The following is a 26,860-nucleotide window of genomic DNA, read 5'->3' on the forward strand; positions in this document are numbered from 1 at the left end:
GTTGAAATGACCTTAACGCCACAACACGGCAAATCTCCGTTAACGAGCTACCGCCGATCGCCCCGTGCATGGGGCTAGACAGCTAACACGTTAACGAGCTAACTGCGCTAACACACTAGTTCACACCAATGTAATTAAGCATTGCATGGCACATCCAACATACTGTTTTACTTTAGTCCATGACTCGCTTACCTTCAGGGTCATACGTCACATGAAAACCAAAATAATTCCAAACGCCAGATCTGAATGAGGGTGGGGGAGGTCCATCTTGCAAGGAGAGCTTAACTTCTGTCTCGCTAGCTTGCCCTGCGCTCTTCCTCCTGACTATGCTGTCTGTGTTGAGCGCTCAGTGGATCTGCGCTCGACAGTGCAGCCTAGGCGGAGTAGTCGAACGCAGATTCACTGAGCGCTCAACACAGACAGCATCGTCAGAAGGAAAGTTGATAAAATAAATTACAAATGTTGTATTGTTCGATACATATGCGTACCGAACCGAAAGCACTGTATCGAACGGTTCAATATCGATACGAATATCGTTGCACCCCTAATATTTATATACAATAGAGGAATCGGCACAGTGTATGTCAGGAATGAGGAAAACAAGCCCTGAAGCTGACAAATTGCCAAACATCACAGCATCCTCCATGACAGCTATTTGTTTATCCACTTTATGATGGTTTCCTCCTCTGACAGCAGGAGGACTGGAGTTTTAAACATAATTCTTTACTGTAAATGTAGAAGAAGTATTTTTGTTACCTGACGCCAGCTTAATAGACAGGTAACGTTTATCCAGTGCAGTCAAAAGGTTTTGTATTCTTTCATTTTTCATAAAAACTCCAGGAGGTGCATCTTCTTATTTAATATTACTCAAAATGTGCAGTAGAAGCCAGATTTGTATTTAATATTACTTTGATAAAAATATGAAAATATCAATTAATTTGGGCAAAATTAGCCACAGTAATGATAATTTAACCTTGTGCAAGATCTTGGTGTGGTTACTATGCATAAAGCATTTGTTTAGTACAAGTCTGTCAGATGTGCTCACTTCTTATGCAGTGGTCAGTATTTGTATTTGTGCAATACCTGGAACGGCCAGGTGGGGCTGCTATAGAGCTGCAAATGCTGGTGACCATGCAACAGTCTGTCCATAGGGTTTTTTTCTCTTTCATCATGTTACATACATTTAATTAGCCCATTTTGAAGTTGATGTGTCAGTGGCGATCTGCTGTTTCTAAGTCATCGCCTCTCAGCTTCATCCATCCTTAGACAAAGTGGCACTTTGAATAAATCTTTCAGCAGAATTGTCAAAATCACACCATCACGTTTCAACCAAATCAACACCTCCAGTAACAGCACAGAAGACACCTAGCCTTGCATTTACATGAATCATTACCCTTTTTATCAGCTTACAGGCAAAATTGCTCACTTTGTTCGGTGATCGACAGGTCTGCCCATGCAGCACTGGATGCCTATTGTTCCTGGAGAGGTTCAGCTCATGTATTTCAAGTCTTTATAAACAAAAGCCACTGACAAATGGATGTAATGTAAAGCAGTTTGCAGCCCTTTAGGAGTAACTTGTTTCTTAGATTCAGAGAGGACAGCTAGTTTCTTATCCCACGTGCCTTCAGTCTTCTTCTCTCACACCTGCTTGAACCTGCTTTGAATTTTAATGGATTTTTCTTAGATGCTAACGATCACTTTGCATCATATCCTCTGAAGTTAATAGCTTGCAAGGGAGCACTGTGGAAAGCCTCTCCGTCTTGCCACTCGTTAGAAAGACATGTAAATTGTACTTATCGCCTTCTTGGCGGTGTGACCCACCACCACTGGCATAATTTGATATCTGGCTTATTCTCACCCCGGCTGAAACGCATTTATTCTCGTTGCTGATTGAAATTGCGACCTCAGATTGGATATTCAGCTGCACATCTGTGGGTGGCTTGCCACGGGTCACCGTGATGATTGTGTTGCAGTCGCCCCTTTTCCAAACAACACAGGATATTTCTGTCTCGTATCAGGTTTTTTTCCACACGAATACTGAATTAAAGAAATCCACTCGGCGCTATAAGACTGATGTTCAGAGACAACATTTAACTCTGACTCACTCTGAGCATCAGCTTGAATAACATGGAGTGGACATAATGATTTTTGTGAGACAATTGGGACTGTCTCAAGGTGACTGTACTGTGCATAATGGATTTTATGCTCATTTTTCTCCATCTTGTAATTGATTTAGATCTGTCACCAAGTAGTGTGACCTTAATGGGTTGTCCTGTTTTCCCTTATTGTCTGAAATATTGGGCTAGAGTTGAATCCAACAGGCCAGTTAAAGAAAACACAAATATTGAGCCATATTTTACAATGGAAGGTGTTTTTCAGGTTCAGTCTTCTCTTTATTTTGATGTAGTTTATTTCAGGTCAGTATTCCAAAAAGGGGCACACTCGCTCACAGCGTTTCTCTTTCTTACGCTAAAGTAAGCCACCCAGATGCAGGTTCAAGCTTCACTGGTTACAGCATTTGATTCCAAATGCAAAATTTAAAGCTCGTGTCCTCACAATGCAGGTCTCTTATGCTCGTGTTTGCACACAGTATCAGCTTATATGTATTTTTTTACAACCTAAGATGAACAGTGTTCAAAGAACTTACTCTGTATGGAGATACCCACAAGTCTTTTATCTTCTGTATGCCAAGATGTTTAAGAAGCTAAGAGAGGTAAGAAAGTCTTAAGCTAACCCACATGAACTTGAAAATTGGTGGTGATGGTATGGCCTGAGCTCTTAGGAAGACATTCTTGTAATTTCTTTAAGTAGTCTTCAATATAGTTCTCCAAGCTTCTTTAAGGACTACTTTGGATCTTGGCTGCCTTTTTGTTTTGTTTTTTGTAAAGATGATCCCACAACTCTTCGTTAATGTTGAGGTCTGGGCTACAGGGAGGCCAATCCATGACTGATAGTGTTCCAATGTGTGTTTCTCTATCTAGGTATGTTTTTATTGCACTGGCGGTGTGTTTGGGATGATTGTCATGCTGAAAAATGAAGCTGTTGCCAATCAGACGCTTTCCAGATTACATGGCCAATCAAAATCTGATGGTACTTTCCTGCGTTTATAATTCCATTCCCATCACCACTGGCTGAAATGTGGCCATACACCATGACGGAGCCTCCACTGTGTTTTACAGCTGGCTTTAGACACTCACTGTTGTACTTCTCTCCTCACCTCCTTCGTATATGCTGATGAAGACCTTTTGCCAATGAAACTTTCTTCTTTAACTATCTAGATCAACAGTTATATGTTTGCAACATCTTGCTTTCTCTTTAACTTGTCAAGGTTTTTAAGGACACTGCACACTATGTCTGCACACTAAGTTTTTTGGCTAAAAGTTCTTTGTAAGTCACCTTGTTGGTGCAACTATTCAACTAAACAAATGTGAACAAATGATGCGTTTTCATGACAGGCTGCTATGTTATCATATGTGTAGAGTACAACACTGGTTCAGACCTTAAATTAGATTTATTTTTTTGTCCGTGAATGATTCATAAGTCAGTTTTAAGTGGCTTAACAAATAAAAGGCTGTTCCTCTGAGAGTGGTCAGGTAAAAGGACTGGATAAAATGATAAAAATATGGCCAATGTCTAAAGAAAGACCTTGAAAGACCTTTAGACAGCCAGGAGAACGATTCCTCAAGAACACGTTAAAAGACTGCAATCTAGATAATTAGCTGCAAAATATAAAGAAATGTCTCACTTTTGTGCATGGCTGAACTGGTCGTTGAATATTTGCTCCCATCCACTGGACAAACACTCTCAAGACTGTCCTTTAAAAAGTTATCCAAGGTTCAGTTTGATAGTTGTTAGTTTGCAAACCGTTAAGCGATTAGCTGCCAGATGAGTAGAAGCTAAAAAAAAACAAAAAAAACAAAAATCTAGATTGGAACAGGAGATATCATATTGATAACTCCCGATTTCATCCCCAAAATGGAAAAAATTTCCTTTAGTCCTGCACTGTGACATTTATGTTTTTATTTTGCAGACTCCAGGAGCAGGAGCAGGCATTAAATCTGTCCATTAAGGAAGCCACTGCTAAGGTAAGCCACTGTTCCGCTGACTTGATTTATTCTATATCATCTCATTCTCTTCTCAGCATGTCGACGATGACTGAATGTGTGTGAATATCTAATAAGCAGTAAGTCAAAATACACATTATGTGTCTTGTGCGAGCTTTGGTGTTTTTAATATATGTACTAAATGTCAGTGTCTGTATTCATGAGCTTGTTTCTCTTTGACAAGGCAGTAAACTCTCCAGTTTTTTTGCAAGAGTCACAGGAGTTGTCATTTTGAATAAATCCTCCCTAAATTCTAAATCATCCGTAAAATTATTACAACACCTGATGATGAAAAAGCTGTCCGATTTGCTTAAATACACACTTTTAAAATCAACTAAATGAGTAAAACATGGCTAACGTAGTGATTTGAAGCCCGTGTCCATTGTTTGTGTGTTTACCTGGGTTTGCATGCTGCTGTATAACTAGAATTCACTCATGCTTATCAAGGGTTTGCTTTTCCTTTGTGCTTCCTGCACAAAGGAGGCACAAAGCTGCACACGGTGTAATCAGAAGACCATAAGAAGCAAAAACTTGATTTGGATGTAGCAGCGGTTCCTGTTAATGTTGAGATTTTGCACCACTTCTGTGCTGCTACTGCATTTAGATCTCTCTTGCACATATGCATCAGTACAGACGCTAAATGTGCCGTGAGAGCGGTCAGTGTCTGTCTCAAACTGACCTGAATTTTTCATGTCAAAGATGGTCACTGGTGATGAGAACTGAGTCAAATAGTCTCGGGTATGACTTTCAACATGGAGTTCATGTTGTTCAACTGTAAAATCCTGAGGCATCTGCAAGAGTACATTTAGAGCAAACAACGTCAGCTTTAGTGTGTTTCAGTGTACCACACTGGGTTCTAAAAACTCTAATCCCCACATCTGTTTACCTGCAACGTCTCTCCTCTTCCCCAAAAAGCAATTCATCATTTGGGGCTGCTTGGCAGTGCGTGTTGTCAGATTGACACTTTTAGGGTGAGATCCAAACCATGAGCTCATCTATACCTTGCTAGTACTGGATGATGTTGGACATCCATTAGCCTTTATTCTTTGTAGCACAGATTCAACAAGCTGCTGGAAACATTTCTCTGAGATTTTGGTCCATATTGACATGACGGCATCACACAGTTGCTGCAGATTTGTCGGCTGCACATCCACGATGTGATTCTCATGTTCCGCCACAACCCAGAAGTGCCCTACTGGATTGAGCTCTGGTGACTGTGGAGGGCATTGAGTACAGAGAACTCACTGCCATGTCCACGAAACCAGTTTAAGATGATGTGATCTTTGTCACATATGTTATTCTGCTGGAAGCAACCATTAGAAGATGGACACTGGTTATAAAAAGGTGAGCGTAGTCAGCAACAGTACATGCTCAGTTGGTAATAAGGGGACCAATCTGGGCTAAGAAAATATCCTCCATATTATTACACTTCACAACATCGCTTTCCTGTTCTTAGCTGACCATTTCGTTCACCCAGTGTGGTCTTCTGCTGTTTTTGCCCATATGCTTCAAGGTGAATGTGTTGTGTTCAGAGAGGCTCTTCTGTATACCTTTCTTTGTGATGAGTGGTTATCTAAGCTATTGTTGTCATCCTCTGTACTTTGGCATATTCATTCGGACATATGCTGCTTACTAGTTATTTTCTTTTTTTCAGATATTTTTATCCAGAAACTAGATGCATGGAATAAGGAGATAGAAGTTAGCTTACAGAGTTAGCTCTGTAAAGCTACTGTCACTGAGTCTTTCAGAAAGCCATCATCAAATCACTGATTGATGTTGCCGCTGCACCTGAAAGAAATGTCGTGGGTTTCTACCCAGATATACATTTACCATCATCACAAAGTGCCCATTGTTAAGCTAAAATGAGAAGTTTGGTTCCAAGATGATATATTCACCAAGTGGAAAATTGCTCACCCGCTGTGACAAAATGATTGCTGACATGAAAGTAACTTTTTTGAAATTGACAAATAGCCTGATGTTTTGAAATTAAATCAGCGATGTCAGAATTTCTACAGTTTGAAAAAGCACTCAAAAAATATTTTCACTTCATGTAATGCATGAAATAAAATTATACAAGCCTGTTTGGGGAAAAAAAAAATCCGCTTTCTACATTTCTGTGCGGAGAAAACTCTCCGGGGATGTTCTGCCTCGGAAATAACAGTCTATTTGACTGCCTTTTCAAAGTGTTGCACATAACTGTGTCAGATTTAAGGAAAACATGCGTCAGAAAATCTGGATCCAAATCTCTTTGAGCAGTGAAAATAAAGAAAAACAGTTCCTAAAAAGAAGGAAGCGGATTGTGGGGATTGTAGCTGTGGTTCAAAGTGTATACAATGGAAATAACAGAGGTTTAAAGGACAGGGTGAGGGCAGATGAGGGCCAGACGGGCTGATGGAGACCATCAGCTCCTTTGTGAATACTCAGGGCTGAGGTGCCGCATCCCCATCAGGCTGTGACATTCAGGGGCCTTTTCCTCTCTGACTTTCTAATGATATCTTTTATGAGGATTTCACATTTTCCAGTCTGTCCATGTGAAAGGAGAAGCACTCTCTTTCTTTCTAAAGGTTATAGACAAAGGTAACACATCGGCGTTGATGCTCTGCTGTGTATTCAAAGCAGAGCGAACACAGAAGGACGGAAATGAATTTGTAAGGTCTTGTAAGAATGAGTGTCAAAAAGAAAATGAAAGTGGAATTGGAAATGAGCTTTGCCTCCTGTGGGATCCATGTGTCTGCGAAGGTTTTGTTAGTTACCGCCCTCCCCCCCTGCTCTCTCCTCTGCATGTTCCTCTCTTTCTTTTCCTCAGGTGGTCATGAGTCAGAGACTGGGCAGCAGCCTAAGGAGGAAAGTCAGTGAGACTGAAACACAGCTTTTGGCACTACATGAAGCCAAACTGGCAGCCATCTCAGGTAACTTTCCACTCAACCACACCCCACTACATCCCTGCTGCATTACCCTTTTTTTTATTTACCCCATTTACTTGGCTCACCCACCATTAGCCTCACTTAATTACGCTATTAATGATCAAGAAGCTCGTTAATGGACGTTGTAAGCATAATGTGCTCCTGTGGTGCACCGGTGCAGGTAATGACTTCAGCAGTGCTAAGGAACTGAAAGCAGAGATGAAGGCGGTGTACCTGGAGCGGGACCGACTTGAGGCTCTGGCCAAGAGGCTGCACAGCCTCAGCTCAGGGAGCAGCCAGGAGCTCGCCAGGATGAAGGAGCAGCGGCAGCAACTCAGACAGGAGCTGGAGCAGAGGGAGGCCCAGCATGGTGAGTGGCAGAGGCTACCCAGTATGACTGACAACATCAAACCCTTGTCTTTACTATTGATTAATTAATATATAAATCTACAGCACTGTTACTTTATTCATTTTTTTTTCTACAAGGAGCAAGACTTTATCACAATTTTTAAAAAGTGGTCTCGAGCAATAGTTCTGCAGGTTTTTCTTTGGGCGTTGGCTGCTTTTTCCTTCATTTTCAGTCCAGTCCTTGTACCTGATCACTTAACACTGAACTACAAATCACTGAAGCTTAAAAACTGTGCCTAACGGTGCAAAGGATGAACCATTGTTGTGCCTACACATAACAAACAACTTAGCATGAGAACACAGTTTGAAGGGCATAAAATAGTATTTCTGCACTAACAATTGAAATTGAAATTTTTATTTTTTATTTTTTTTATTTCAGTCAACAACAACAACAACAACAGATTATAATTTTACATAAAAGTACTCAAACAGTAACCGAAAAAGGAATAGGCTGAAGCCTTATGGCTTATACTTATCCTATCCCTTACCCCCATAGAAATAATCAAATCCTTAACCAAGAAAATAAATAACATTGATAAATAAGTTGTATAACAGTTTGAAAAGAAATCAATGATAAATCAAGAAATTGAATCAACACAAAAAAATGTTAACAAACCAAATTTCTATAAACTTGTATAATACTAATTTTTAAAATCTTCCTGAAGAATGACAAAGAAAAACACATCGTCAGTTCATCATTAAGTCCATTCCATAATTTCACTCCCAAAACTGACACACATCTATACTTAACATTGGTTCTCACTTTAGGCATTTCAAACTTATAAGACCCCCTCAAATCATATTTTCCATCTCTTAGTTGAAACATACTTAAAATATAAATTGGAACATTCTTTTTCATCACACGATATATCATTTCTAAAGTTTTAGAATATATAATGTCCATGAATTTTAACATAGATGATCCTACAAAAAAACTGGTTGGTGGACTCCCTATATCCAACTTTATTTATTATTCTAATAGCTCTTTTTTGCAATTTAAATATTGAATCCAAATATGTTTTGTATGTGTTCCCCCAAATTTCTGCACAGTAGGTCATATAAGGCAAACAAAGGGAAGTATACAATAAATAAAGGCAGTTCTTATTCAAAAAATCTCTTGTTTTATAAAGAATAGAAATAGACTTGGATAATTTTCGTTTCACATGTTCTATGTGGGGCTTCAAACAAAGTTTATCATCAATAATTACTCCTAACAATTTTGTCTCATATACTCTTTCAATTTCAACATTATTTAAATTCAATTTTACTTTAATATTACTTTTACTACCTCCAAATAACATAAATTTTGTTTTACTTTCATTCAATGATAGTTTATTAAATACAAACCATCTATTTAACTTTATGAGTTCTGTTTCCACTGTTTTCAGTAATTTCTTTATGTCTTTTCCTGAGCAAAATAAGTTTGTATCATCAGCAAACATCACATATTTTAAAGATTCCCAAGAAGCCGTTAGCTGGAATCTTAGCATATTTCAGTATGCTGCTGGATAAAAGAAAGAATTAGGCATAAAAACTGTGTACAGTAGATGAACAGGATCTAAACACGGTATGTCCTTAGAAAAAGACCTGACACAGGACCTGTGAGGAACATCTGGCCCTTCAATTTATCCAGCTGCTGAAGCCTCATCAGAAATGGCCTCCATGAAAGGGTGGCTGTCAAGAGGAGGGAAACAGTCCAGCCAAACATTGACTTTCAGGCTTGTTAGAACTGTACAGAGTCTGTTTTGGGCTTATATTCTGTATTTCCATGTGTAGATTTCAATAAACTGCTGCATCTTTTGCCCATTATGGTATTACTTAAAAATCTATGTAGATATATGAATTTATATAATTTGTTGAGAAGATAAATCTCACACAGGTGAATATTAGCATACAGTTAGATTAATAAAATGTTCCTACTAGCTCCAGTAAGGCTCTACATGAAGCATAACTTCTTGTTTATTTTGTACCAAACTGAAATGTAAAAAATTACCATTCGGTTTAATGGGGGATTAAATCTGAAGTAGGGGCTAGATAGAAACCACTTTGGTTCCACACATAAAATTCCAGTTAATTTTATTTGCATATGCAGGATTCTGTGGCTCATAGTTGCAGCTTTTACAACAAAAAGTGTCCTGGTTAAATCGTTAGCACAAAAGAGTAAGAACTGTGCTAAATAAACAACAGGTTTTTGGAGAAAAGCTCCAGAGTACACACTTATGACCATAAAATCTATATCGCAATTTTAGTTTTAGAATTCCTGAGGCGTGATTAACCACAAAACATCCAGTCAGTGAGCTCAGGAGTCACTTTCATGCTTCTTAAGAGGAAAAACCTTCGGTGTTAATAAAACTAAGAGCGCTGCTTGCTTAAATGAATCCTTTCCTCCAGCCCTCTATCAGAAACAAAAATGAATAAAACTGGTCGAAGGAACATATCGATATGTTTGAATTATAATTATAAAGCTAGTGTGAGCAGTATTTTTTTTTAATACACAAAACTAACACATTGCTTTTCAAGTTGACATCATATTGTCATTCATTCAGATTATGTTTCTGGCCTTCAGCTAGCACAGCTGCCTGCCCTTAGGTGCTCGGCAGGTTGTGTACACTTTGCCTTCTATGATTTTTGGGGGTTTTTTTGTTGCTGAGAACAGCTGTCTGCTGCATCTGGAAACAAGCCTGATTCGAGCAGCAAGAGTGAACGAAACCTGTACAATAAGACAAAAATCTGAAAAACTGTGAAAAAGCTCAAGAAACAAAAAGTCAGCTTAAGGGATGTTTGTGTAATAATTCTCTTTGGGACATTACATGTACACATTTGTTCCATTGTTAACATACAAACAGTTATTATAGTAGCTTAGAATAAACATTTTAAAGCATGAATATGAATAAGTGCAGCATTACCTGAAACAGCGCTGTTCTTTTTTTTCCCTGCCCACTGAGGCGTGAAAGCGTTTGTTGTGTACTTGAAAGGCGCCTCTCTTTTTCTTTGAATACACTTTTTAAATATCAGTTCAAAATGTGAATCATGAGAGCTCTTTGAAAGACAAGTCGCCTCTTGATGTTGCTCCACACTGTGAGAGGACATCAATGAACAATGACCTTTTCTCCCAAATGAAGCAAAAGTGATCTGCTGTCAGCGGGGGAATCGGCTTCAAACGAGTTACCAGCAAGGATTGGCAGTCGCGAAGAGGCGAGGTGGCGAGGGTGGTGCGAGGGAATTGAGCTTTAATTGTGTAAAGTTAGCCGGTTACCTTCGAGCCAGTGTGCGCAGACATGATGCATCAGCGTTCACACGCTCTCCAACTCGATTAAGATCTTAAGGAACGGGGGCTTGTCTTTTTAAATTTTTTTTAATTCTTTTTTTTAGGGTTCAGTCTTTAGATTGATTTGGCGCGTGGGCATTTGGTAGAGATCTAAATGGATTTTGACGGCACCACCTGCAGTGGTACTCTCTCTAGTCCATCAGTCACAGGGAGATTTCTAAAAAAGGTCACTTCCCTCACTGAGACACACAGACGGGAGGATGAGGGGAGGGCGGGAGAGGGGGGGGTGGTGAAGTGATGGGGCTAGAGCAGGAAGTGAAGCGGCATCAGACTGAAGCTAATGCTACAACCTCCCATCTACCATATGCTGTTACCCAGATCATAAAGATTTGTGGCTGGAGCTTCACATTTAATGCTATTGTCCTGTCCTGAATGCACCCTTTCCTGTCACTAGGGGGCACCCTTTTATTTTTGTACTCCATTGTTCAGGCTTAGTTGCATGAAGTTTTTAGGGGGTTGTATAGTAATGCATAGACTTGCTATTTTAGTACATCCAGTCTATAATTGTATATCATTATAGGAGAAAGCAGCTCTTTTCATTTCAAAGTGATTATGTTTCATCGACCTCCACTGGATTTTTGTTGTGGAAGCACACCCAAGAACACCTCGGTCTGCTTGACAGCCAGGGATAACACTGATCTCTTCCATGACAAGCATCACCACGTTCACCTCAGCAGCCTAAACGCAGCGTGCGTGTGTGCCTCATCTTGAATAATGTAGCTCTGCAGGCTGGGAAACCAGTGGTACGAAACTGCGGCGGCTAAACAAAGGATTTGGAGTCAGGTGGTAACACGTCACAGAGAAGACGGCAAGTTAATGATTGGTTGCGCGGCGTGCTCAAACGCTCAAGTGGGCGCACACAATATGGCAGCAGGCGCAATTTCAAAATGTGTTGCTGACACCAAGCAAGGGGCTCATTAAACTGTCATCCTATTTGGTAATAAGGGGCTGGCACACACTTGCTGGAAACTGATAGCCCACCAACAGCACATTACCATTTCTTTAGCTGGAGGGGATTAGAAATTACTGTCTAAGTCAAAGCCAAGATGGCCATCCTTTTAGGTTTCCGAGGCATTTCTAGCACGCGCGCTTGTGGTATTAGTGTCATCCCGTACAAAGAAAACAGCATGCCCATTGTCATCGCGTGAGCTCCGAGGCAATGAATAGTCCTGCTGATGCCATGTAAAGATAGAAATTCATCAACAAGCTGAAGCCACACAGCTTCAGCTTGTTGAGTGCTTGCGGTGTGGGGGCTTTTTGGCCTGGGAGCCATTATGTCCCTAATTGCCGTTGGCACGTTTGCTGATGAATACCACAGCCATTATGGCCAGAGGTTTGATTCCCCGCTGAGAGTATAATTTTGTCCCCAAGAGAGATCTCGAGCGACGCTAAATTTACAAATAAATAATTGAAGAGCTGAATAAGATGCGTAAATGACCCCCAGTAGTGAGGACTTTCATATGGGGAAAGCTGCATCAGACTGTGCTCCTCTTCATTTAGCCAAGTAGTGTGGTAATGCCTGTTCACTGCCATTGTTACAATGCCAGCAGTTCTCTTGTTTTCTGCTTCACGCGGCTCAACTGGAACCCATTTAATTACTGTACCAGCTATTGTTTCTCCATACAGCTCCTGTTGCTCGTGCCGTAGTTTAAAGCCAGTCAGTTCGAACCCAACTGTGCGGTGCTAGTCGGATTTAAGTGCACATCAATACAAGTCACTCTGTGTTATTAGACAAATGCAATTTTCTCTTACAGTAAAGGCGAGGACACATATGATTTATTCATAGCTCTGGCTCTTTTAGGGTGCTTCTGTTGAGAACATGATGGAATGTGTGACAGCTCTTCTCTGAAGAGCATCTGAGTGATTGAGAGCGGCACGGTGGTTAAGTGGACTTGGGGGGGGGGGAAGGATGTTTTTTGGTCTTTGTCTCTGAAGTTTCAGCAATATTGAGTATTTTTTTCTTCCTGTCATTCCATTATGAATTTATCATTGAAAGAATTACTGCAAAAACACAATTGACTGAGGTACCACTCCAATCAGGCTCCGTCAATCAATCAATCAGGTCTTTTCTTCAATTACATACCGCTGAAACAAATGTTTTATATCCCTACTGTGCCTTCCTTCTCTTCTACGTGCACTGCAAACACGGTAAAGCTCAAAAAATGTTGCAGCTGTTTGGTTTGGGATGTAACGCCAGACTGTCAGTCCACCACACTGGCTCACACTGAAAGCAGCCGACTTTCCATCTTGTGGAATTACTTGGTATTTCTGTAATATTGTATTTTTTAATTTCCCCTAAAACGACTGGAGTTTCTAAGTATATTTATCTCATGAGCCACAAATTTGCAGCTAAACGAAAACACCAGAGTAAGATGATATATTGCTCGCATATACAAGTGGGAGATGATGGGGGGGAAGATGCATTTTAGTGAAAATGTACTAACCCGGAGTTCCAAGAGGAAACCGGGGGAATAATAGGATGCATGTTTAATGGGGCGGAATTGTTGAGCTGGTGAAGCGTTGAGAGTGCTCTGCACTTTTTTGGGAGACTTCCTCATTGCCGAGGAATGTTGCTTCTTGGATTCAGTTGTCAAAAACAAAAAATATATTTGCAGCTTGCTTCAGTAGAAATATATAGTTTAGAGCCTCTTCTAAACAGTTTCTATTTACTGACATACAATGACAGTGAGCATTTCTTAAGATTTCAGCTGAGCAGTTTAGCACCCATCACTTAAAAAAGACCAAAACACAACCCAACTACAGTTTTGCACACACCCAATTACTTGTCAAGTGATTCTTTTTGTTGTGCATTCAAGCACAACCCAACAATATGCTCCGCTATGCCAGCTGCAATCTGTGCATGCTACAGCTAGAGCATCATGGGTGATTGAGCATCTGTCCTATATCAGGCTGTCCCTCCGTCAGCTCTGCTGCTGTTAGGTTCAGGTATATATGGTGGGAGTGGCTCCATATGCCTACTGCGTGTTTGTGTTTTACCTGCAGCGCTGTCACACTCAGACAGACCTAGCCAAGCTTAAACACATTCATCACAGTCAGTGCCTTCAGCTCAATTACAGACACACAGTTTTGTCTTCTGCCTTATTATTGCACAGGCTTTTATAACAAGCATGTCACCGGTGCTCTGTTAGCGCAGAGCCGCCTCTAATTTGTTTGACAACAAGAAGGCCTCACAGACGTTTGGGTGCTTTTGTTGTTAAGGCGCTGAAGAAATGACCGCATTATTCACTTAGAGTTGGAGAGCTCTTTGAATGCTCGTGATGCAGGAGGCACTGAAAACACCTTGCCTATATTAACTTTTTTCTGTAAAACCCATAACTGTGATTGAGTTTTGAAATTTTAAGTTCTGTCTATTATTGAATATTCTCTGCTTGACTTTTGGTTTCACCATGTGTCTATTCTTAGCTTTTCTTAGTTTTATTTTCATCATATTTTGTAGCCTAGTTATTGTTAATATTTATGGACATGATTTATAGGTGACTCCTGGAGTTTCAGTTTATTCTTTTTCCTCTCTGGATAAATCTCCATCTCTGTTTGGTGATGTCCTGTTTTACTTTGTTCATCTCTTATTTGTGTGCATTGTATTTAGTTTTATCCTGTTTCATTAGTCTCTGACTAATTTCAGCTGTGTCTTGTCACCCTGGCGTTTCCGATTTTCCTGATTCCCTGTGTCTATTTAAAGCCTCAGTTTGTTTTAGTTCTCTGTTGTGTCATGCTGTTGGACTGCGGACTTCCTCTTGTGTTTTCTGGTCTGCGTGTCTGTTTGTTTTACCAGGCCTTGGATTATGTGCTCCACCTAAATAAAAAGTCTTTTTTTGCGTTTCCTGAGCTCATTCTGCTCTTTGGGTCCCTTATCAGGACACACTGACAGAAACTTTGTAAACTCTGCTACAGTTGTGACATCCTGCTTCATAGGTTTGTCTGTCACATCAGAGTTTGTAACCATCAGACTCGTCTTTTTCTGTCTTAGAGTGTTAGAGCTATTTAGCTGAAGCAATTTAGCTTCGATTAGTCTAACAAATTCTGATTCATATATAAAGCAAATGACATTGTCGCAGCACCCAGTAACCCATTCTCCACATCCTTCAATGGTGTCTCAGTTCTGCTTGCGTTATGAATGAATGGCCTTTTCGATTTTGGCCGGGGTCCTTGACAGCAATCAGTGATGTTTAATGCCTGCTGAGATCACTAGTGTGAAGGGAGTCTGAGCTCATGAATTTCCGATGTGGGCTCTGTGAACGCCTTTGTGAAGTTCCTTCAACACCAAATATGCCACGGCACGCATCAGGGAGTAACAGAGCGACTGTCTTCTTTATGGGCTTTTTAGTGCCGATTTTATTCGCATTGCCTGCCCATGACAGCAGCCTCCCGCAGTCTTACAGGAAGTGGTAATATCACCCAGTGCTCTGGTTCCACTCTGCGCAGGAGGAGGCTCTGCGCGCTTGATTTCTCGTCCCATTCTATAAAGAAAAGATTATTTTTATCTGTCACGCCTGAAAAACCGCCGTAGTTTTACCACTGGTTGGCATGGCGACAGGACGGCGCACTCTCCTCTGTGTATAGCATGGCAAGAAATATTAAGTAAACAGTTAATGCACTTGTGTGTCAATCTCCCACCTTCATCTGTTTCTATCCGTCTTGCTGTTGTTCAAGCTGTAGCTCAGTTTGGCAACTCGCTCTCTGCCAGCTAAAGTCAGGCTTAATGCCCTCCATGTATTATTCAGCGGCTATCTGCTTGCAAGCTGCTTAACAGAGCCAGCGTGAATGGAAGTTGATAGGGGAAGCTCTATCAGGTAGGATAAGATCTCACGTGGCAATTAGAGGGTTGGTAAGTGAGCTGTCTGGTCCACATACAGCAGATATGTGATAGCTTCTCCAGCGGCCTCTGATTGCACAGATTTGGCCACTTTGACTGAAACGAGTAACATCCCTTCCTGTGACTCCCACATTCAAGCCCCCATAAATAACCCAACTAGCTCCATCTCAGCTCTTCCTTCAAGTACAGACAGGAGTGTGTGTGTGCGTGTGTGTGTGTGTGTGTGCAAGAGTGTGGAAAGTGTTTGTCACGCTACTGTCGCTGACATTTTCCTTTTCTTCCTGCTGTGCCTGGCCCCGAGAATATGTCACCCCCAAGCTGATGCTGTCTATTAACCACCATCAAGACAATGATGCAAATTGTATTTCAATCCGCAGACTTTGTCTCTGTGTGAGCAGCCTAAGCGGCATCACAAAACATAACAGTTTCCCAATTGTTTTTGGCTTTCCTAGTTCTTCATTAAAGTTTGTATTTTAAGTAGGAGTATGCACTCATGTAAAATATAATCGTACTCCCTTTAAAAAAAATTGTTTTTTACCAAATGTTAGATGAAAATTTTACACCATCTGCTCTATATTCAGTATTTTACTATTTTTCTAGACAATAGCTTCCACTTAGAGTAGCCTCATTATTATTGTCTTGCAGTGTCTGTGATCCTTTGACTCCAAGGTGGGAACCAGTGCTCCCTGGTTCCAATGGATTGTTGAGAATGTATAAATGTATAGGAATAGCTATGTTTTACTGAGGAAGAGTAGGAAGGTTTGGATTGTATGTTATAACTCGGGTCTATCTGTCTATAGATATATATAGATAGCATCTATGTTTCCTATTCCTATTGTGCTCAAGGATTGGAAGCTCCTATGGGCAGGGCATATTCTCATGTTTCATACATGAGCTCATTAACGCAGCTCAGTCCTCCTCTCCATCCTGACTACTGCTCAACCAGCCTCCTCAGGCACAACTCACTGCTGGCAGAAGGGCACAGGAAGCAACATAAGCAATCCATCCAACTTCATGCCCCACAGAAAATCTGGCAAGATATAAAGAACTATGCCATGATAAAATCCCCTTTTATCCTTGGGCCATCTACAGTTTTATCCCCTCTGAGAGTAGAGGCAGTGATCTCTCCTCATTTGTGTGTTTGTGTTAAGAGAAAGCCAGCTGCTCCTCTAAAGTGAAGTGTACTGTTGCAGTTTCTCTGCACAATGCCGTCACCAAGTGATGACAACTAACTTTTCTAACATGTATACCATAGCTATTGATGCGTCAATGTTAACAGTATTAGAGGTAACGTGCTGTTGTTCTCTTTGTTCTTTTTTTCTCACTCAGAAAGCCGCCTGAAAGAGAACACCAGCAAGTATATTGAACTACTGGAGGACCGATTGCACAGGTAAGGCTTTTCTGTGCTCTCTGCTTCTTTTTAATACAGACGCGAAGACTCTGTGTTCCTCAGACTAATAAACAAGGAGACGTATATAAAGCAGCAGGCTCCAAGGAATTTCCTCTCACTCCTGCTGTCCTCTAACCAGAGCAACGTCTCCTCAGTGCATCACATCACCTACCACATCATGCTCTCACACCTTTTTTTCATACGCCGTTGTCTCCTAGAGCCCCTTCTCACATTGCAGTCTGTCTCTCACCTACACAATTTGTCTTCCTCTTCCCACCTTCTCACATACCTTTTGTACCTTTTTTTAGGCTTTGACATCAACTCATCTCCCACCTTTCCGCTCTTCCTGTGTGTAAACCATTTTAGACAAAACAATATCTTTCTTCTGACTGGTTCATTGTTTCCGTCTGCGAACTCAGAGGTTCTAAATCACAAAGGACAAGTCATGTTACGGGTTGCCACCCATCTCACCTGACTTAAGGAGTGAGCTGAGGAGGTGAGAGTGTGGATCCTGGGGAGCATTTGAGTCCATACAGATGCTTGTGCTTCTTTTATAGTTCAATCACCAGATGGATAGACTCTTTGGCAGACAAACAGCGACTGGCTCTTATTCTACAGGTTGTTGGAGCAATTTTTGTTTTACAGATGGATAAATATAGCCGGTAATGATTTTGTGCACCACATATGAGCTGTTCTTTCCACTCAGTCTATTCTAGTTGTGTTCAGAAGAGAAAAGGTTAGGTGGTATGGGTTTACTTTGAGCTTGCAAAAGCCTTTATTATCACAGACCCTGTTTGTCTACTTGACCTTTGTCTCTGTTTGTGGTGTGTGTAGGGGGGCACAGCTTTGTGTGTTGCATCCTTGGAGAGGCAGGGTCACCTCTTTGGATGAGAGCCAGGACTCAGTGACATACTGCAGGGCTCTTGCTTGTTGAAGGATGCACAGACTGGGGGTCTGAATGGTCAAGGAGCAACATGGTTGCGATCTCAGCGCCCAGCAGGGAATCGTGCCTCAGGACCATCGCTGTCAATAGGGCAGATGGCTGCTTTGTGTTTTGTTTGTATGATGGCAACACTTCTGAGTTTCTAGCAGAGGCATTTGTCAGAGTATTTTAGAGAATGGGATGAATCGCTGCCTAAATATAAAGGACAAAAGAAGGCAAAACGTTTGTTGAGGGCTAGGCACATAGATAGATAGACACACGCACACAACAGATGACAAGCAGCCTACGTAGGATACTATCAAACACAGAAACTGCATAATGAAAGTGTGACACGTTAAAAATATCATCTAAAAACAAGAATAAAATTTAAGACTGAGTATAAAAATGCCAGATGTTACAATACAACTCAGTGGTATCACCAGTGGAGACCTTCTGTCTGTCACCGACAGGCCTTCTGTAAGGAAAGTCTCCGAGCTTAACCTGAGATAACCCTGATGAAACTGACAAGGTTATATATTAAAGTTCTTCAGTGGGCTACAGAAAATGTTATAACAATATAAAACCTTTTCCACAGGCTGAGTGCTGCTCCTCACAGCAACTAAAATTTTCTTCACACGTGTGCCCCATTATACAGCTATAAAAACATCTATAAAATGTTTAAGTCTAAAATCTCCTTTTAATTTTCTTTTACGCAAACCATCTGAGATTACAAATCCTGAAAGCTTAGTACTGCTCCCCGAGGAAACCATCATTAACTACTATTACCAGTAAAACTGGTTTGCAGTGGAGCTGCTATATACTGTGTTCCTGTTTGAACACAGTATATAGTTCCTTTGCTACGAGGGCAGATGATTACATACTGTAAATCATAAGTATTTCCCCCACAGACTCTGCAAAGGGAGGATGTAGACACTATGACCTCAGACACTGATCAGTGAATTGCTTCGAAGCCTCATGTTTGGTGTTATTTTTCATAAGCGAGGGGTGAATCCGACTGAGACACAGAGGATGCTGCTCGGTTGTATGAAAGTGAATTGTACATCACAAGAAGTACAAGTTGCCCTACTTGGACTTTCCCCCAAAGACTTCTTTACTATTGAAGAGTCACCCCCTTCCTGCCATTAGAAAGAGTGCAGATCTGAGACACTTGTGCATGCATCCTTACATCCCTCTTCCTAACTACTTATTTAACTCCATGACTTCCACACTGGCTTCAATTTTCAGAGCCGGGTCAATGATATAGTCACATCACTCTGAAAAAAGAGAATTTCCATTCAAGGACACCTTCTTGGGTGACTGTAAACTAATTTTCTCGGCCATCACATTCTATATTAAATGATTGGCTCTTCAGCCTTAGATCGGCCTCCATGACCAGAGGCGGTCTAGATAAATTCACAAATATAGCTCTGATTTATGGCGTACACCAGTCCCTTCCACCAGCTCCCGCTTGGCACAGTGACACATATTTGCCTTGATTGAATGTGCCGTTTTCCCCACATGTGCATACACCACTAACCCACGCACGCACGCACACACACACACACACACACACACACACAGATGCACACATGCACTCATCATCCACTGTAAATGTTATCAGTCAGCTCTAATGTACATTACCATTGATAGAGTACCGTGGTGATGAGAAGTGAGGAGAGGAGGAGGGGAGAAGGGTGGAGAGAGGCAGATTAGTGTGCTGAGATGTCTGGTCTCCGTGGAGACGGATGGTGTTGAAAAAACCAATTATCTTTTCCTTGCTAAAGACTAGAACAGGATGTTAGAACAGCGCAGATGCTGTAAGTGTGTCATCAGAATAAAAAACATTTTATTCAGATTAGCAGCACCACACAGTTGTTTAATACATTTATGCAGATGTTTCATTAGGAAATGCTTCTCGTTTTTGTCCCTCATTTATATATTCATTCTCCTGTAGAGATTTGAGCGGCATATATCATACGCGACGGATACTGGCACAGAAGCCATTAAATGCTGAGATGTATAGTTAAATTGAAGATGCTCTATGAAAATCTAAATGAGAAAAAACTGGGATAAAATGTGCTCCTCTCTTACTTTTAATATACAAATTCTTGAATCCACATTTTTTTTAAAGTGTTTGGAACACTTAAGCTGGATTTGCCCATCTGGCTCCTGTAAAAACCTCCTCTAGTCATCCACCAAACAAACCCCTCCCAGTCCTCCATCTATCACACCTCCATCGCTATATTATTAACACCTCTCCACAGCTGGTGTTATTTGTGAGGCTAATGTTAAGGCGAAACATTATCACATCTCCTTTCCTTTCTATTGTGTGAAGTCGTATTTTATAGCTTTTAGGTTTCCTCAAAAAACAAAAATGCATCAATGATTATATTTCCTTTCTCTCACTTTTCTAAAACAACCAAAAAAGGTGTTCATTTTACCCAGAATATGATTTTTATGTAACAATGAACTATGACTCAAAATCTGAGAAAATATTTCATGCTCTGAACCCGATAACCATAGACTGTATATAAAAGATGGTCTCCGCCACTCCGACTCACGTGTTTTGGACTCCCTTTTTTAAAAGTCAAATTTATCATTTTGACTTAAGTCATGTTAATATTTTCAGAAGGAGAAGTGACTGTATTTTTACAAGAGGGTGAAGTTATAACTTACCAGCTAAAGCACCTAACTTAGTTAGCGTGCTGAATTCATAGACCACATGGGTGCATCGCCTAGACACTGCAAAGGGTTGTAGCCCATTTATGGAAGATTTGCAGTACATACACTGCCTATGGTACCAACAATACTAAAAAAAATAAAACAAGTCCTCTTGGTATTAAAGGTATTGTAAATGTCAGTTCTGGTGACATCTCTACAGTTAATAAAGCACAACAAACCGTGTTAATTGTCAATATTAGATTTTTAAGTCGGATGAGGATATTTGGCAATTTAAAAATATACTGTATAGTATACAGGCTTATATATCCTTCAAACACTTGACAGATAAATAGATTTCTTCAACATTTGTTAGTTGTTATATGTAGTCATTTATGATTTCTTACTAAGATTATATGACACTGCAGTTTAAAAATAATCCTGTTTTATTGTCACAGCAGGTTGCGTAGTGTACACTGGACTCCGATTAGCTGGCTCTTGTGTTTGTGCCGTTCCAAACATTTGTGTTGGGTGAATCATACAACGCCCTCTGGTGGACAAACTATGTAATGTCAACACTCATAACATAATTCAAATGCGTTCCTCCGGTCTCTTCTTTACTTGTTAAATTTTCATTTACCGTCCATTATAAATTTGCTGATACTGACAGACTGGCCAATTACTAATGTCAGTTAGTAGTGCACTAAAAATGACCTACTCCTCAAACAACACTCATAAAGAATATGGTGAAGGAGGTGTTGTTTTTTATGTTATGTTTCTGTACTTAATTCTTTATTTTCTTCAGGTCTGTTTATGCTTTTCCAGTTTGTATGCTAGCTGTTGGCTTTCTTAGCCAGGAAACTTTTGTAAAAGAGATTTTTAAATCTCTTAAAGTCCAACTTTACTGGTTAAATGAAAGATAAATAAAAAACAAAACAAAAAAAGGATAAAAAAATGGTCAAAAGGTCCAGTTCAGTGACTTGCATTGGCTGAGGTAGCACCTAGTAGACAGCTACCAGTTACAGCTCACTGCTTTGGTAGTCAAAGCATGTAATATAATTCATAACATAACGTTAAATAATATTAAAACTTAGAGTTAAATTCACAAAACCTATAGGGACAAAACAAAATAAAACTTGTTTTTTTTCCTGGCTGTAAATAAGGTTATTTCTGCTGTGAAGTTGGACATTTTAACACGGGAGTCAAGGGGATTGACTTGCTTTTGGAGCCAGCATCGAGTGGCCATTTCAGGATATGCAGCTTTTGGCACTTGGTTGTTGGCTTCACTTTTCAGCCCTGGGAAGTTTTTGAATGATGGTCAGACTGGATGTGAACCCATAATGTGCCTCTTCTCTCTTGAGACGTCTAACTGAACCCGCTGGTACCTGCAGGACCCGGTCACTGCCCCGTCGTTTAAAAGTTCCAGCAGATTTATAACCCTTCCTCAGCAGCAGTCTGGATTGAATGCCTTGAGGGGAAACAGGAGTCCTGCCAGTCAGTAGTCCCACAGGGAAGCGAAGATACTATAGAAAGAGAGTGTGCCTGTCTGTTTCTCCTCCTTATTACTGGGCCATCAGCAGCACAGCACGCCCACACCCTGCCGCTGTCAGATGGCAGTCGGAGCGGCTGCCACCAATTAACCCCGTGGGCGACTATTCATACCAGCGGGCACCAGGACGCCACCATCACAGGGATGCTTAGGCGCTAACATGTTGTCTGAATTTTCAGCAGACAGAGCCCTAATGCCAGCGCCAGTTGTTTGTAATGAATTGTGGTTGACACTGAAGAGAAGCCGCTTTGATCGATGTGGCCAGCTTTGACATTTTTAGAAGAATTTATGATTTTTATCCCCACAGAGAGTGATTTATGGGCATGTAAGTTAACACATGTGTGCTCACCCATATCTGTGTGTTGCATGTGTTCCTCTCCACTTCGGAAGAGACAAAAAACAATGGCACGGCTCATTGGGTGCATCCCCACCGTAGCAGAATTCAGAGGCAGCGAATTGGTGATGGGGGTGGAGGTGGGGGACTGGGCTGAGCAATTTTTCTATTGTCTGTCTGCCAAATGAAGGTTAGAGAACGACTGAGAGGCGTGCGTTGGCAGGGTACAGAGGTTGGCAGCCCTTTCAGGCAGGAGATGGGCTGGAAAACAAGTGGCATTCAATTTTGGGGATTTTTTTTGGGCGGGTGATTCAACCCTGAGAGAGAGAAGAATGAACAGAGGGAGAGATTAAACAATGTCATCTGGGTGCATTTTGCCTTTGAGTTTGTTTATATATCACGGAGAATGAGCCACTGTGCACTTTTCAGGTGAAAATACTATTTTATAAGGGTTTGCATGTGAGTTCAGCAAATGACATTGCTGTATTTTCTACCATTGTGAGTCAATCATTTTCAGTTTATGTCTGTGACAGAGTATTTCCTCCTAGGTTGGAATTTGGCATGTGAAGACAGACAGAGGACATTTCTTCCTTTAAGAGATTTGATAAGTCTCCTATAAAGCCATCATCGTCTTCCCTGCATCCTGTCAGCTTTAGTTTGATTTTTCTACATGACATGGATTCACAAAAACAAAGTTGGTGTTAGTTAGTGTGGAAACTGTTGCCTTTTGTGTTTGGTCTAAAAGCCCTAAAATCTATTAAAGGCTCAGAGATCACGGTCATTTGTGAATGTTTAGTTATCTAAAGGTTGCTGAAAGGAGAAGGTCAATAAACAAGAAGATTTTAAAGGTCAGAAGGCCTCAATTGTGACTCAGTGAAGGAGCATTTTATTTAAAGGAAATGGAAAATGGTTTCTGAAAATAAAAAGATCAATGCTTCAATCCTCACAGAGGCAGCGTCTCTCAATCAAGGAATCTCTGTATGTGTGTCTGGTTTTCTTGATAAAAAGTGTATTTGATTGTTTTGATGTAGTGTATGAGGTAATCTGGATGAAGTGTGGTGTCATTTTGGGCATTTTCCCCAAGTTTATATATATATAGAAACCTCTGCTTGTCGTGACATTTACCTTTGCTTGTTTTGTGTGATCAGCTTAACCTAAATAATGGAACAATGAGATAAAAGTCAGTAACGGTGTAACTCATTTTTAAGTATATACGATCCATTTTTACCTGCTTTAATTAGTTTCTGCTGGGATCTGAGATCCTGCAAAGGTCGGGGAAAAAGGAGTGAAGAAGGCTGACTGATCATAACTCAATAGGTAGATAAAACAATCTCCTTGCCCTCCCAGTGAACTCGTACTCAGTGACCCCAGGAGAAACGAACGCATCCACACCCTCTTTTGAGTAAAGGGCATCCTTTCAGGAGGAATATCGCTCTTGTTACATTTTGTGAATGGAATTTTATTCTTTGAATGATTCACTTCTCATCTGTCACTCAGAGGTTTATGTGCTTTATTTGAAGAGATGCTGCTGTACCTGTATAATAGGAATGTCAAACTTGCTGGACAATGTGGGCCAAATACAGCCCAGTATGACCTTAAGTGCGCCAGACCAGTGACATGCCCCCTTTCTGTCAGTGTAAAGAAGTTTAACTGCACACTTAATCCCTGAGATATGTTAGTATTAGAAAAAAGCAGTGCAATTTCAAAAGTACATATCAGTATTGCTGCATAACAAAGAGATGCTGCTCTTTTAAATGAAAGAAATCTGTTTTCTTTTTACTTTTTGGGGCATAAATTGTAAGAAATAAATGTGTAAAATTGTAAAAACAAGAAGTTTCTGTAGTGCTGAAAAAAAGGTCCTTATCAGTAGAAAAAGCCATAAAACCTTTAAAAAAGTTAAAGCGACAAGTCCAAAATTTATGAGTGTTTGCAGGGTGGATTTTAGCCCCTGGGCCTTATGTTTGACACATGCCTCTGCGGTGATGCGAGTGATGTGCATCAATGTATTATTTTAACATTCTTTTATAGCACACTACATTTTATTTAATAGCTTAACATATAAGATTGTATTTATGTATTTGATTACATGCTACAGTTCAACTATTTGCTATATGTTGTAGTACATTTTTAAAATTTCACATCACTGAATAACATAAAAGAACATACCTGATGTTAGTTTTCCTTCAGCATGCAGACAGCTCCAGATAGCTCTGCTGCTAAAGCCTGTTCTGACCACTTGGACTTTTATGATTTAAATACTGATCTCAAACTTGCACTGAGAGCAAACATCAAGTTCTCTATCAGAATGCATAACATACTTGTCTCCTTCCCTTGCTAGTTATGGGTCTCCCAGCTTGGAGCGAATCTGGGAAGCCGACCTGGAAGCATGTCACCTTTTCCTGCGAGGTCTCCAGTTGCGGACTCCCAGCTGCAGTGGAGCAGACATCGAAGACTTCCCCACTGCAACAGTTTATCCTCCATCCCAGCCAGGCACCAAAGAGGAAGAGGACTGTGCCATGCTGACTGCTTTAGGAGGGCGATGGTGTCCTGAGGCCAACTTACAGAACTCAGAGTTCACTAAGGTAAGAGTAAATTGTCTTGTGAAGAGCACACTATGTATAATTCATCTAAACACCTCCGTATAAATGCTGGAATGCTTGACAAAGGCTGGGATTTAGTCTCTTGAATACGAAGGCTTCCCAAGTGACACTTTCAAGCACTGAGGTCTTACATATTTTCTGCACATAACCCATATTTGCCACTGAAAGGTCAAATGAGAACCGTCTGCTTTCAGAAATACTTGCTGTTCTTTACTGTGCTGTGAAATGTAACCTCAAAAAAAAAAAAAATCTTCCTGCTCTGTCAGCCTTAGCGCTTGGCTGGAGAGGACAGCTTCAGTTTGTGCATGGAGCCATTGTGAGAGTCTGAGATTCTGCCGACTGCAGTGAGATGAGCAGCAGTCAGTTAGCGCGTTTGCTCGAAGGTATTTCTAAACGAGGAAAATGTGGGCGTGAGGGGGGCAACCGTTTGGAAATACTTTGACTTCCTGATTAAATGCTTTAGTGGGCATGCATGCGTATGTATGTGCGTGTGCACATGTGTGAGTGTGAATTCTCTGTGGCGGTCTATCCCACAGTGAGCTGAGGTCCACTGCCTCAGGGCCGAGTCCGACTCATTCTCTCCTCTTCTCACACTTTCCTCCACCCACGGAGTCTGACTAGTGTGAGATAGGAACAAAGCCAACAGATCCAGCACTATGTATGTATGTATGTATGTATGTATGTATGTATGTATGTATGTATGTATGTATGTATGTATGTATTAGGGGTGCAACGATATTCGTATCGATATTGAACCGTTCGATACAGTGCTTTCGGTTCGGTACGCATATGTATGAACAATACAACATTTGTAATTTATTTTATCAACTTTCCTTCTGACGATGCTGTCTGTGTTGAGCGCTCAGTGAATCTGCGTTCGACTACTCCGCCTAGGCTGCACTGTCGAGCGCAGATCCACTGAGCGCTCAACACAGACAGCATAGTCAGGAGGAAGAGCGCAGGGCAAGCTAGCGAGACAGAAGTTAAGCTCTCCTTGCAAGATGGACCTCCCCCACCCTCATTCAGATCTGGCGTTTGGAATTATTTTGGTTTTCATGTGACGTATGACCCTGAAGGTAAGCGAGTCATGGACTAAAGTAAAACAGTATGTTGGATGTGCCATGCAATGCTTAATTACATTGGTGTAAACTAGTGTGTTAGCGCAGTTAGCTCGTTAACGTGTTAGCTGTCTAGCCCCATGCACGGGGCGATCGGCGGTAGCTCGTTAACGGAGATTTGCCGTGTTGTGGCGTTAAGGTCATTTCAACGAGATTAACCTGAAAGCACTAGTGGGAACACAACGAATATGACTGCACATTTACGCCGACATCATCCTAGTGCAAAGACAAGTGGAAGCAGACAAAAAAAAGCAAGCATGCTACTAACTTTAGCCGAGTCATTTAGACAGCTGTTAGCACGTGATTCTCCTTATGCTGCTGAGAATATAGCCCAGAAGAAGCGGATAGTATAGCTTTTATTTTGGAAAGAGACATTTCTCTGTAATAAACTCTCTTTTCCAAAGATGAGTGATTCCTCAATCAGATACAGGGCTTGCAAACTCGCTAGCCCGACGTCCCGGAGCTAGCGATCTTTCCAGTCGGGCTACAAAAATCTCTCTGCCCTGCCCGTCGGGCTACTGTAGGAAAAATATATGTCAATGCTTTTGCATTCTTTCAGAAATGTAGCTGGGTAATTATGTCATTGGCATCGGTGAGCCACTGTCAATATGTGACATATTGAAATCGCGTTTGAATTTGCGCTTGTTTTTTTGCTTTCACTTTGCAATGACAGCACTGATCTGTGAGTGATGATAATTTGCGCACCAATTCCT

The 26,860-nt window shown here is 40.9% G+C and overlaps 1 protein-coding gene across 2 annotated transcripts in view; it reads left to right on the forward strand.

Moving 5' to 3' along the window:
• Nucleotides 1–26,860, forward strand: part of disc1 (DISC1 scaffold protein) — a 50,270-nt gene that overhangs the window by 11,372 nt on the left and 12,038 nt on the right. For both annotated transcript variants that reach the window (XM_085368838.1, XM_085368836.1), the window contains 5 exons: nt 4,031–4,085; nt 6,910–7,012; nt 7,188–7,376; nt 16,906–16,966; nt 24,768–25,011. In XM_085368838.1, coding sequence (XP_085224964.1) covers nt 4,031–4,085; nt 6,910–7,012; nt 7,188–7,376; nt 16,906–16,966; nt 24,768–25,011 — 652 coding nt within the window. The remainder of the gene's footprint in view (nt 1–4,030; nt 4,086–6,909; nt 7,013–7,187; nt 7,377–16,905; nt 16,967–24,767; nt 25,012–26,860) is intronic.

This window comes from Diplotaxodon limnothrissa, linkage group LG13 (assembly GCF_057381915.1).
Source record: "Diplotaxodon limnothrissa isolate DT_005_m linkage group LG13, D_limnothrissa_male_GT1.1, whole genome shotgun sequence".
In the NCBI taxonomy this organism is placed as follows: domain Eukaryota; kingdom Metazoa; phylum Chordata; class Actinopteri; order Cichliformes; family Cichlidae; genus Diplotaxodon; species Diplotaxodon limnothrissa.